At 52.2% G+C, this 11,997-nt stretch overlaps 1 protein-coding gene across 2 annotated transcripts in view; it reads right to left on the bottom strand.

Annotated features, from left to right (window-relative positions):
• Window positions 1-1,523: 1,523 nt before the first annotated feature.
• The window catches only part of ENG (endoglin), a 44,593-nt gene continuing 34,119 nt past the window's right edge, over window positions 1,524-11,997 (bottom strand). For both annotated transcript variants that reach the window (XM_066610469.1, XM_066610470.1), the window contains exons 13-15: window positions 10,352-10,418; window positions 7,088-7,189; window positions 1,524-4,877 (exon numbers count right to left, since the gene is read on the bottom strand). In XM_066610469.1, the coding sequence (XP_066466566.1) occupies window positions 4,759-4,877; window positions 7,088-7,189; window positions 10,352-10,418 (288 nt within the window). In that variant the 3' untranslated portion in view covers window positions 1,524-4,758. The remainder of the gene's footprint in view (window positions 4,878-7,087; window positions 7,190-10,351; window positions 10,419-11,997) is intronic.

Genomic DNA, 11,997 nt, shown 5'->3' with positions numbered 1-11,997 from the left:
TTCCTTTACCAGTCCTTTTAGATATAGATTGGATTAAAAAAAGAAAGAAAACCACTTTTTTAAAATCCCTTTATTAATGTTTGTAGATTTGCAAACCCTTCTGCATTTCCGGTCGTGGCCACAGGAGGGCAGACTTTTTAAATCCCCATTCATTTGTCAGTCCTCTTACACATAGATTTGTGTTAGATTTTGTTCCTATGGAAGTGTCTTAATTTCTTAGTGTCTTGCTTGAATGAACTATGGGTCATTCTTGACTCTTAGACACTAGGAAATTAGAACTCGGAAATTCCTAGGGAAAAGTGTCTTTAACTAATTTCTTGTGTGTCAAGGGGCTAATGTCTTAAATTTCTATCTCTCTCAAGGGATAGAAAAAAAGGTTCTTTATAAAAAAAAATAACCTCCCCTTTTTGGTGCTGCAATATCTGAATAAAAACCCAGCATTTTGGCCTTTAAGTTATTTCCCAAAAATTAAAATGAGTATTTTTCCCATTAGAAACGATTACTGTGGCTCCATGTGGGGACTATGCATGATTTTTTGGCTCAAAACCTGAGATTGCATGTGGGGACCCTACGTCTCTCCCTTACCTAGGACACTGTTAAAGTGATGAAAAGCCATGGGTAGAGGTCTATTGACCAGGATGCAGGTCTCTTGTTATCTGGTGTGCTCTCTGGGGCATTTGGTGGGCTGCTGTGAGATACAGGAAGCCGGACTAGATGGGCCTAAGGCCTGATCCAGTGGGGCTGTTCTTATGTAACCTCCTGATTTTAGAAATGGGCTATGTCAAAATGCCAATGCAAGGGAGGGCACTGGGATGCAGGTCTCTGGTTGTCTTGTGTGCTCCCTGGGGCATTTGGTGGGCCGCTGTGAGATACAGGAAGCCGGATTAGATGGGCCTAAGGCCTGATCCAGTGGGGCTGTTCTTATGTTTCTTATGTAATGGGTAGTCCTCCTCCTGCAAGACAACCAACTGCCCACCTGTAGGGGTGATTTCCCCCCCCAAATTTCTTAATTAAAATAGTAAATTGTGGTCTCATGTGCTTTTTATTCCAAGGGTGCGTTTTAAGACATTATCATCACTTAAATAGTGATGTCAACCCCCTAAGCCTGTCGCCTGGTGTGGCCCGCACCCCCAAGCGATGCCCCTCTTGTCCGCAGTGCCACCCTGCTTCTCTCCTTGCACTGGTAGCCTACGTTTCATAGGGAGGGGACGATAATGATTGAGTGACCCAGCCCTGAGCAGAAATCAGCTTAAGACCTTGTGCGTAACAATGAGGTGTTTGCTTCCGCTTCCGTGTGCCACCCTTTTGGGGATGCCTGGGGGATGTAGTTCTGCCAGTGTGATTTCTTCCAGGTAATGTCCCAATTGAAGATTAAACCCATGTCAGAAACAGGCCACGTGCCAGCTCTGTGTCTAAAGCAGATCCCAGATCCAACTGCTGTATGTCTGGGGAAAGGCACAGGAGTGAAAAGGTAAGCGGGACGGGGACATTGGATTCATTTTAAAAACAAAACAAGCCACCAATTAAATCCAACATATAATAATATATATATATATTTTATACAAGAACTGAGGTTACAGTGAGTGCAACACAAACTATTTACAGGTGAACTACAGGTAGGCCCAGTGTTGGGGACGGCAGCCCTGGACACCGTCTGTGCCAATGAAGAGAAGCTGTCTTTGCCCGTTCTGCTGGAACAAATGAATGTAGTTTTGCAAAAGGGCATTTTTTGCTTTCATTCACGCAACTGGTTAAGCTTGGAATCCCACCTTCCTTATATTCACCTGGGCGAGGTGAATATAAGAAGAGCCCCGCTGGATCAGGCCATAGGCCCATCTAGTCCAGCTTCCTGGATCTCACAGTGGCCCGCCACATGCCCCAGGGAGCATAAGAACATAAGAGCAGCCCCACTGGATCAGGCCATAGGCCCATCTAGTCCAGCTTCCTGGATCTCACAGTGGCCCACCAAACGCCCCAGGGAAGACTGCCAGCCTGGATGCATCCAAAAACCTGAGATTTGAGGCAGAGCCCGGCCCTGCTACAAGACTTGTGGGTCACGACCCATCAGGGCTGGAGTCTTTTCACTGCTGACTCCATCGGTGCTACTGCTCTCGGAAGCCACGAGAGTGGCCCCATTCTCTCAAGGCAGTGCCCCCCCACCCTCCTTGTTCATTTGCGTGGTTCTGTGGTTAACCCATTTCTGCTCAGCCCAAAGGTGTACACAGTTGATCCGTGTGGTGTATATGCAACATTGGGCTTTAAACTTGGCTTGCAAGTGACAACTCAGTCAGCCTCTGCCCCCACAGCAAGGCTGGGAAGCCCCATCTGAGCTCAAGGAAAGGTGAGCAGGTGAGTACTGCCTTTTCCCTGTATACGCGAATAGAATATATTTTTTATATGTGTAACTATTTATATATGTACAGGAATAAAAAGTATTCCAAAATAGCCCCTCTGCCTTCCGTGCTCTTAAGCTACGTCAATGTGCTTCAGCCTCGGGGTCACAAAGCCTCACTTGTGGGGTGGAGGTAACTTAAGGGAATGAAAAAAGGCTGCAGACCCCTGGGCTAGTGCTGGGAGGGTTTTAGAATATTAGGTATTAGGCTAGTTGGTTGCAGCAAACAGAGCTGGGAGAGTTTAACGGGGGCTAGGAGTGATTTAGGGTGGGCGGTTAGGGTCCCCAGGGGGGGGCTGGATCGATGGTGGGTCCCCTGTCTCATACGTGATTGGAGTTGAAGACCACTGTGCTATGCCTTTACCAGAGTATACAGGAATCAGGTCGGGTCCTGCAGTTCAAGCGGGGCTGTGTAATGATATATTGACTAGGGCAGTATAAAAGTTGACTCCGGCCCCTACACAAGCACGTACGGCTACACTGAACTATGGTTTCAGTGCCTGGGCTGAACTATGGTGTATGGACAGAACTATGGTTGGTTTGGGGCTGGCATTCCTTTAAGCTAGGCAGGACTGCAAGAGGGTAAGGTCACACCAGTTTGATGCTCCGGCCTTCCTTCTCCTTAAGGGCCCACATACACGTGTGTGTGTGTGCGTGTGTGTGTGTCCCCTTTCCACTACAGTCTTCCAAATGTGTTGGCAGCAACGATCAGGAGAGGGCACCCGTGACACCTGCTGCATGATAAATCCATGGCCCAGATTTGTCCAACAACAGACTCTGCTCTGGAAGCAAACCTGGTCACTTCTCCATCCTTGGGGGGGGGGGTGTCAGATTTGGACACTTTCAGAGGGTCTCCAAGTGTCCATCCTGCTGGGCATCCAGGCAGGGAAGAAAGAGGCCCACCAAAATATAAGTGCCACCATGTTTTGCTAAGCATGAGGCTGTGGTGTCCTCTCTTGGGTAGCTGCCCCCCACCCCTGGAGGGGCTGTCATCTTCTACTGCATTTGTCCTCCCCCCCCCCATCTGAAACTGGGAATTGTGCAGCCCTGGCCTTGCTGCCCAGCAGAACAGGACTGGAGGCTTTGGAGGAAGGAGGGAGAGCAATCACCATGCTTGCGACGGTGATTTCAAAGCTTCCCACTCAATTGCTGCCTTCTGCAGGCTGAATGGTCCGGAGCGGGAATCTGAAGTGGGACCAATTCCATCGCTTCCTGTGACCACGTTCAACCACTCCAAAGCTCTGGGCCCTGGTGTGTAACCGAGCACTTAACGCACCACGCGTACACCCCCTGGGTTGCCACCCTGGCCACCGCCATCGGAAGAGGCCTGTGTGAAACTTGTAGGGCTTTGGACAGGTTTGGCAAAATTGGGCACCGCTACCCCAGCGGCAAAATCAACGTTGGCCCAACGGTAAAAGAGGGTCTGGCCAAATCCTACAGCTTCTGTCGGACGTTGACAGAATTAATAGCAATCTGACAATGCCCTTACAGTTCACCGCTTTGTGAACTACTCTTTGTGGAAAAGCAGTATACAGGCGTCGTGTCCCCCCAACTGCGGATATACGTTCCTGTCCCCACCATGGCGACAGTCTCCTAGGCCCCTCTCGCACCCGTTACCTTCATTGATGTTGGTTGGGGCACAAAGGAATCATGGACAGTACGTGCTTTAACCACCTGCTATAAGCAGAAAGCTTATAGCAAGACAAGCAGGCCAGGAGCCTGCAGCGAGAAGGGATGACTCAGCAACTGCTTTCTACTACCATTTGCTGAGTCACCCTCTCCTGCCTGGCTATACGCTTCCCTATAATCTGGTTAAACCAAGTACGAGCAACATAAAAGCAATGACCGCTGTGGACCCCAGCTCCTACAGGTCTTGAAAGCCCTGGGTGTGCATTTCACAGCTGTGCCACACAAGTCCTTGAGGTTTCACAGTCCAGCAACCACGGCCATGTCGGTCCTCGAGAGGGGTGCAGGCAGACGGGTGGCCAGCTGCCTCTGCTTTGCGAAGCCGGTCCTGTCCTGGCCAGACACTGGTCTCTTGGGGGGGGGAGGGGGTGACACTAGCGACTTGTAGCCAAGAGGTGGACCTCTTGAGGAAGAGGCTGGATCTCTGTTCAGTGCTGTTGGAAATCCTTTGGCTTTGCTGCAGGTCTTTGACGGGATCGCCTTTCCGAAGCCCTGGCGGAACGGGGTCTGTTCGCCTGAGGTTGAAGGAGCTCCAAAACAAACCGTGTTACCCGATTGTCACAAGAGGGAGAGAGGCTTCCTGCTCTGCCCCCATTCCCCCACCTGGAGGAGTTCAGTTTTTCTGAGTTCTGGCCTTGTCCACAAGGGGGTGCCTGCCAGACTCGGGGAGGGGGGGGTCGCTATGCCATGCTGCTGGTGGAACAGGGGGTGCTCTGCGTACTACCGACGCTGTGATTGCTGCTGCTGCTCTCCGAAGCCGGGAGAGTGGCCACAGCCGGCTGCGTTTTGGCCATGACACCTGGAATGGGTTGATGTCAGAGGGGAGAAAAGGGGGAGAGTTCGTTTGAGACGGGGGGGGCACAAAGGATGCAATACGTAATTCTGGACACCAAGTCTCAAAAACAATATAGTGGAATTCAACAGGAGGAGAGTTAGACAAAATATATCTCTTTACCCAGTGTGTCGTTAATCTGCGGAACTCCCTGCCACAAGATGCGGTGATGGCATCTGGCTTTAACCTGTTTTTGCCCGGCCCACAAGTGTATACGTGTGGTCCCTTTTGCATATACATGCAACATTGACCAGAAATGGCTCGAAAAAAGGAGACTGGACCAATTTATAGAGCTCAATTCCATCCAAGGTTACAAGCCACCAGGGGTGTACCTCCTGGCTCGAGCCTATCTCAAAATGCCAGATGGCAGGTCTCTTGCATGCTCCCTGAGGTATCTGGTGGACCACTGTGGGATACAGGAAGCTGGACTAGATGGGCCTTTGGCCTGATCCAACAGGGTTGATGTTCCTCTGACGCTCCAGAGCTAGAGTAATTGGGCATTGAGAAGGGAATGGAAAACACTCTCTGGATAAGAGAGTGGGAAGACGTACCAGAGCACAAGAGGTTAGTCTTCGTGACCAAGAATAACGTGGCGAGGAGATAAGAAAAAGCAAGCGGTCCCAGGAGGCCACTGGTCAAAGCCAAGACTTGAGATTAGGATACACTTTGCGTTGAGGTCACCGTATTAAAACAAGACTCCACTTGGGAACTGGGGAGCTGGGAGCGGATCAGTGTGAGAACCAAGGCGATAAGGGCCAGCGAGGGAAGTGAGCCAAAATTCACAGAGGGGATTCATAGCTCTGGGCCCCTTCCCACTCTCTGGTGGATTGGACCCTTATCTATGTAAGATACAGACTTGGAGAAAAATATTTATCCGCCAGCTTTGCAAACGTTGTGTCTTTTGTGCGCAGGACAAACATTTTCCCTGTGAAATGTTGTGGGTGCCATAAGCGCAAAGGGAATCTAAGCCTGATAGGATTAAAGTAGGGTGGGAGGGCCTCTTCACCTCCAGAACTGGCCATAATGTTCTTATGAGCAGAGCATGTCTCTCAAGAACACCAGAAGAGCCCTGCTGGATCAAGTCAAAGGTCAATCTGGTCCAGCCTCCTGCATCTCACGGTGACCCACCACCATGGAACCTTCAGTCTCGAAAGACTCTGGTATCGCGCTCTGAAAGGTGGTTCTGGAACAGCGTCTAGTGTGGCTGAAAAGGCCAATCTGGGAGTGACAATCCCTTCCACACTGGGAGCAAGTACAGTCTGTCCCTGGTCTGTCTCCCTGGCTATGGGCCTTCCTTCTTTGCCTCTTAGCCTCAGACTGTTGGCCAAGTGTCTCTTCAAACTGGGAAAGGCCATGCTGCACAGCCTGCCTCCAAGCGGGCCGCTCAGAGGCCAGGGTTTCCCACTTGTTGAGGTCCACTCCTAAGGCCTTCAGATCCCTCTTGCAGATGTCCTTGTATCGCAGCTGTGGTCTACCTGTAGGGCGCTTTCCTTGCACGAGTTCTCCATAGAGGAGATGCACACAAGACAACAAGAGACCTGCATCCCCCTTGCACCTGGCATCCAGAGATAGCCTACTTCTCGAACCAGGAGGCTGGGCATATCCATCATGGCTTGTACCTGTGGTGGATTTTTCCTCCATCAATCTGTCGAATCCCCTTTTGAAAAGGTATCTAAGCCAGACACCATCACCGCATCCTGGGGCAAGGAGTTCCGCAGATTAACTACACACTGGGTCAAGAAATGCTTTCTTTTGTCCATTCTAACTCAATTTGAGCGGATGTCCCCTGGTTCTGGTGTTGTGTGAGAGGGAAAAGAACATCCCCTCTGTCCATCTCATGCATGATTTTGTTAGCCCAGCCTCCTGGATCTCAGAGCACCCCACCAGATGCCTTGTGGAGCACAAAAGACAACAATCTCTCAAACCTGGAGGTTCCATACAGCCTTCATGGGTTGCAATCTGTCATGGACTTCCTCCATCTGCCGCCCCAATCCCCTTTTAGAAGACAACGAATGGGATTTGCAAGTGGGTCTGTGTGCACTGCTAGCGGCTGTTCTACCCACTTCTGCCCCCTGCCCTTGCTCTCAACAGAGCCCAGTCCCCCTTCACTCCACTCCAACCTCAAGCTTCAGTGTCACACAAGCACAGCAAGCCGATCCCACAGAGCCTGGACTTACGGGTGTGAGAGTAGATGTACCACAAAGCTGCGGTGAGCAGGACTCCGATTAAAAAGGCCCCAAAGGTGATTCCCAGCACGGCACCGATCCCCAGGCCTTGGTCTGCGGAGACAAAAACGGTGGTTTGGACTTAAAACGGTACAGGAGAAAGCGACAGGCGGCGATTCCGAACAAGCAGGGTGTACCCCGACAAATCTAACCGGGCAGTCCCAGACAAGCTACTTAAAAAAAAAAAGGTTGATAGGGCACTATCCTAACCAGGCCTACTCAGAAGTAAGTCCTATTTTGTTCAATGGGGCTTACTCTCAGGAAAGTGCGGTTAGGGTTGCAGCCTTAGAGACGGTCTGGGCAGCAGAGTGCCTTTCTAAGGCTTCCAGGAGGCCAACTGATGCACAGGGAGGCCGTTCGCATCCTCACCGCTGAAGGGCACCTGGTTTTTGCAAAGCCCGAATACCCACAGACTCAAGGTGAAAAAAAGTGGTCTAAACCCACGTGCGATGGTGGACCAGAGACAACAAAAAAGTGGTCTAGGGCCCCCAGGAGGTGGTAGACTGCTTTTTTCGCCTTGGGTCTGTTGTGGTTGGGCATCTTCTCAAGGCATGGCACCCGGGGCAATGTGTCCCCTGCTTCCCCCTTAGCTATGCCACTGGCATTGGTTTCACTGCAGGTACTTCCACTTCAGGAATAGAGACCCGTCCTGCTGTGGTGCTAAGGAAAGCATTTTAAAAGCCACGCGTGCTCTGGGTCAGAGGTGGCCACCGAGGGTGAACCGAGAGCACCGCCTACGTGTGCGATGTGCCGGGTGAATCCCTCACCGGGGCCGGGTTCGTGTCAAGAGTCTTTTCCTTGCTTTGTTGTTTTGCCGCCCCGAGAGAGGCGTCCAAAACAGAGGCAGGAAGGAGGCGGCAGGAAGCTCCGGAAAGCATCCATTCTCAGATGAGGCCGGGGAATTCGGCGCTGCCTGGCAAAGGGACCCTCAAGGAAGGAGGGCCGCGCTTAAGCCCTCCGGTACATGAGGACCGTCGCGGTGGCAACAGGATGACCCTGTGACACAAAGGAGCCCGGAGGAACCGTTGAGGAACCAAGAGCCGGGGTGTGTGTCTACAAGTGGGATTTTACTACTGTAAACCAACTGTTCTTCAAAATGGTGTGTGAGGCAATCCTTGCCCTCTGTCTCCCCTTACAGACAAGGCTTTCCCTTGTAAAGCTGACAGGCCTTATCGCCGGTCTGATAGCGCACAGGCCTCTTGGCTCCACATACCCTAAAGACCCCCACAGCTGGCCCTGATCCCCTTCTCCTTCCTTGAGACAACATTCCTTGTCTAGCTTGCCGTCTGGGACGCATCACCGATTCCCGGGCTCCGCGATCCAGCTGTTGCTTCCTCCCCCCCCATGTCCCTACTGAGCTCATATCCCAAATTCCACTTCCATTGTCCCCACATCTGCCGCCAACGCAATCACTCTGCCTGCCGTGACTGGTCTTCAACATCATGCGCTTGCTTGCGTTGACAGAGGTCAGGGCGCACACCTTCCTGAAAGGCAGGCCTGGTCTCTGTCTCCAGCACCCCCTCCAAGCCCTCCTCACGGGGGGTTCAGCCGCTAAACCCCGCGGTTGTGGCAAGAGGCCATCAATTGCGCTGTAGTGTGTGTGTGTGTGTGTGTGTCTCTCTCTCTGTGTGGGCAGAATCAGAGGAAATGCAGGGGGCGTGGGGTGTGGAAGGAAATGCCGGAGATCTCGCAAGATAGGCTACTGAGTTATAGAGGGAAATGGCAGGGACTCTGGCCAAATGGGGGCGTCTGCCGTCAAACGGAGATAAAAACCCAACTTACAAAAGTGACAGCTGCTCACACAATCTCCCCCAGTTGAGTGATGGGAGGGACTGGGGAGGGAGTGGCTTGGCTAAGCTTGCTCCGCCCACCCCCACCTTTGCTGTCACCGCCAGGAAAGTCCCAACGCACACCCACAGTCTACACCAGGGGTGCCCAAACATTTTGGCAGGAGGGCCACATCATCTCTCCGACACTGTGTCGGGGGGCCGGGAAAAGAAATGAATTAATTTACATTTAAAGTTTGAATCAATTGACAGAAATGAATTTATTAGAGATGGAACTTGTGTGAATGAATGAAGGTCACGCAGTCGCTCAAGGCCTATAAAAGGCCTTGCACAAAGCAAGGCCGGCCTTTCCTTCGCTGCCGCTGCTGCATCACAGATGTGAAACAGCAAGTAGTGGAGGAAGCCCTCGTCCCACAGCTCAGGAGAGAGGTAGAACAGTCATCCTCACGCTGAGAGCAGTTGCATCGGGCCAGCAAGGGCTCCAGCAAGTCTCCGGAGGGCCAGAGGCTCATTGGAGACTGGGGGCTCCCTGAGGGCCGGATTGGGAGCCCCCGAGGGCTGCAAGTGGCCCCCGGGCCGGGGTTTGGGCACCCCTGGTCTACACCACTGACCTGGTATCCCTATGTGTGAACCAGCCTATAGAGAGGTCCAGACTGGTCTTTAGACCAGTTAAGGTACATCTGTGATGGGCTGCCTTCTGGGAGCCTGGGCTATCCATTTTGCCAGATAAAGGGCTAAGTGTTGGCCCTCCCCGTTAGTAGATGCCAGGATGGTGTAGCGCTTTGGAAGTCTGAGGGTTCAAATCCCTGCTTGACCACAAAGCTTCCTGGGTGACCCTGGGCCAGTTGGTGCCTTGTAGCCTCACCTTGTGAGGGCAAAAGAAGGGGAGGAACCCTGAGCTCCTTGGAAGAAAGGCAGTCTACACATGTGAACTGTGTGTGTGTGTGTGTGAGACCACAGGTGGTGTGTGAGAAGAGGGCGTAGCTGCCCTTGGAGGAGAGCACGTCAGCAGAGAATCAGGCCGTTGGTGGTTCATCTCCTCCTCCCTCGCCATCAAGGAGTGGAGCGGTGGGGCAGGAGGTCAGCGGCCACTGCGCATCTAAACCCTCTCCATCGAGGACGGCAATGGGAAGAGGATCACAGACACTCCCCATTCCTCCCCACCACTGCTGCCTCTGCATGCTGCTTCTACAAAAAGACCGGATAGCAGCGGACAAGCCCTGACCGGAAGAACTAACAGGTGGAGGAAACAGATTTCTTTGCCCCAAGTGCCCCATGTCCTAGCTACACCACTGGAGAGCAGGGAGGATTTGGGTGCCAGGTTGGCACAGATAGCTCGGTCCCACAACAGGGAGCTGAGTCTGTCTTGAGCTTGTGCAACCCCCACGTTCCGCGTACATTAAATACAGAAAGAAGCCTATTCACTTACTGTGGGGTGGAGGCGAGGGGCTCTCAATCTTCACCTCTAAAGAGCCATTGAAGAATCTCATTTCCTTCTGCTTGGAAGGAAGGGGAGGGGGGAATAAAGGTTAAAAGGTTAACTTTTGAACATTTCTACATAAGAACATAAGAACAGCCCCACTGGATCAGGCCATAGGCCCATCTAGTCCAGCTTCCTGTATCTCGCAGCGGCCCACCAAATGTCCCAGGGAGCACACCAGATAACAAGAGACCTGCAAGGCTTCCTGGGAATTGTAGTTAAGAACATAAGAACAGCCCCACTGGATCAGGCCAGAGGCCCATCTAGTCCAGCTTCCTGTATCTCACAGCGGCCCACCAAATGCCCCAGGGAGCATAAGAACATAAGAGCAGCCCCACTGGATCAGGCCAGAGGCCCATCTAGTCCAGCTTCCTGTATCTCACAGCGGCCCACCAAATGCCCCAGGGAGCACACCAGATAACAAGAGACCTCATCCTGCTGCCCTCCCTTGCATCTGGCATTCTGACTTAACCCATTCCTAAAATCAGGAGGTTGCGCATACACATCATGGCTTGTACCCCATAATGGATTTTTCCTCCAGAAACTCGTCCAATCCCCTTTTAAAGGCGTCTAGGCTAGACGCCAGCACCACATCCTGTGGCAAGGAGTTCCACAGACCGACCACTCGCTGAGTAAAGAACCAAACCCGACAGCGAGAACCAGAACTAAACCCATTTTTTTTAAAAATGCTCCTACTCCCTCCTTGGAGTAGGCCAGCCACGACAATGGTTTGCATGGACACACACCTGTCTAAATGTGGGAAGAGGGGGGGGGCTGGTGATATCTCCAGAGAGGGTACACCATAGTTGAGGCACCATCACCAAAAAGGCCCCGTCCTACGTGTCTACCCCACCTCTCTTCAATGGCGACAGGGCACAGAGTTGGGCCCCCACAGCCCATTTTAACGCAGGGGGCCTATAGAAACGACCCTTATGAAACAGTTATTGGTATATTTTGAAGCATGGGATCTCGTCACAGCGCTATGGCCTAGGCAACCGCAAAATCGCTCCCCGAGGCATCTGGTGGGTCACTGAGAACTAGGCGGGCTTTTGGCTTGGTCCGGCGGGGCTCTTCTTATGGTAGCGTGAGCTACCATACAGTCTCTCAGGCAGTGCTTGGGGGAATGATGACGGCCTAGACCAGGGGTGTCCAAACTTTTTGGCAGGAGGGCCACATCATCTCTCTAGCACTGTGTTGGGGGCCGGGGAAAAAAGAATTAATTTACATTTCAAATTTGAATAAATTTACATAAATTAATATATTAGAGATCGAACTTCTATGAATGAATGACGGTCTTGCAATAGCTCAAGGCCTATAAAAGGCCTATAAAAGACTAGCCACAAAGCAAGGCTGGCCTTTCCTTCGCTGCCACTGCTGCATTACAAATGCGAAACAGCAAGTAGTGGAGGGAGCCCTCATCCCACAGCTCATGTGAGAGGTTGAACAGTCACCCTCATGCTGTAAGCCCTCGCATTGGGCAAGCATGGGCTCCAGCAAGTCTCTGGAGGGCCAGAGTCTCATTGAAGACTAGGGGCTCCCTGCGGGCCGCATTGGGAGTCCCTGAGGGCCGCAAGTGGCCCCCGGGCCGGGGTTTG

The sequence above is a fragment of the Tiliqua scincoides genome, chromosome 16, assembly GCF_035046505.1.
Source record: "Tiliqua scincoides isolate rTilSci1 chromosome 16, rTilSci1.hap2, whole genome shotgun sequence".
In the NCBI taxonomy this organism is placed as follows: Eukaryota; Metazoa; Chordata; class Lepidosauria; order Squamata; family Scincidae; genus Tiliqua; species Tiliqua scincoides.
This window is presented reverse-complemented; position numbering and strand designations above follow the sequence as displayed.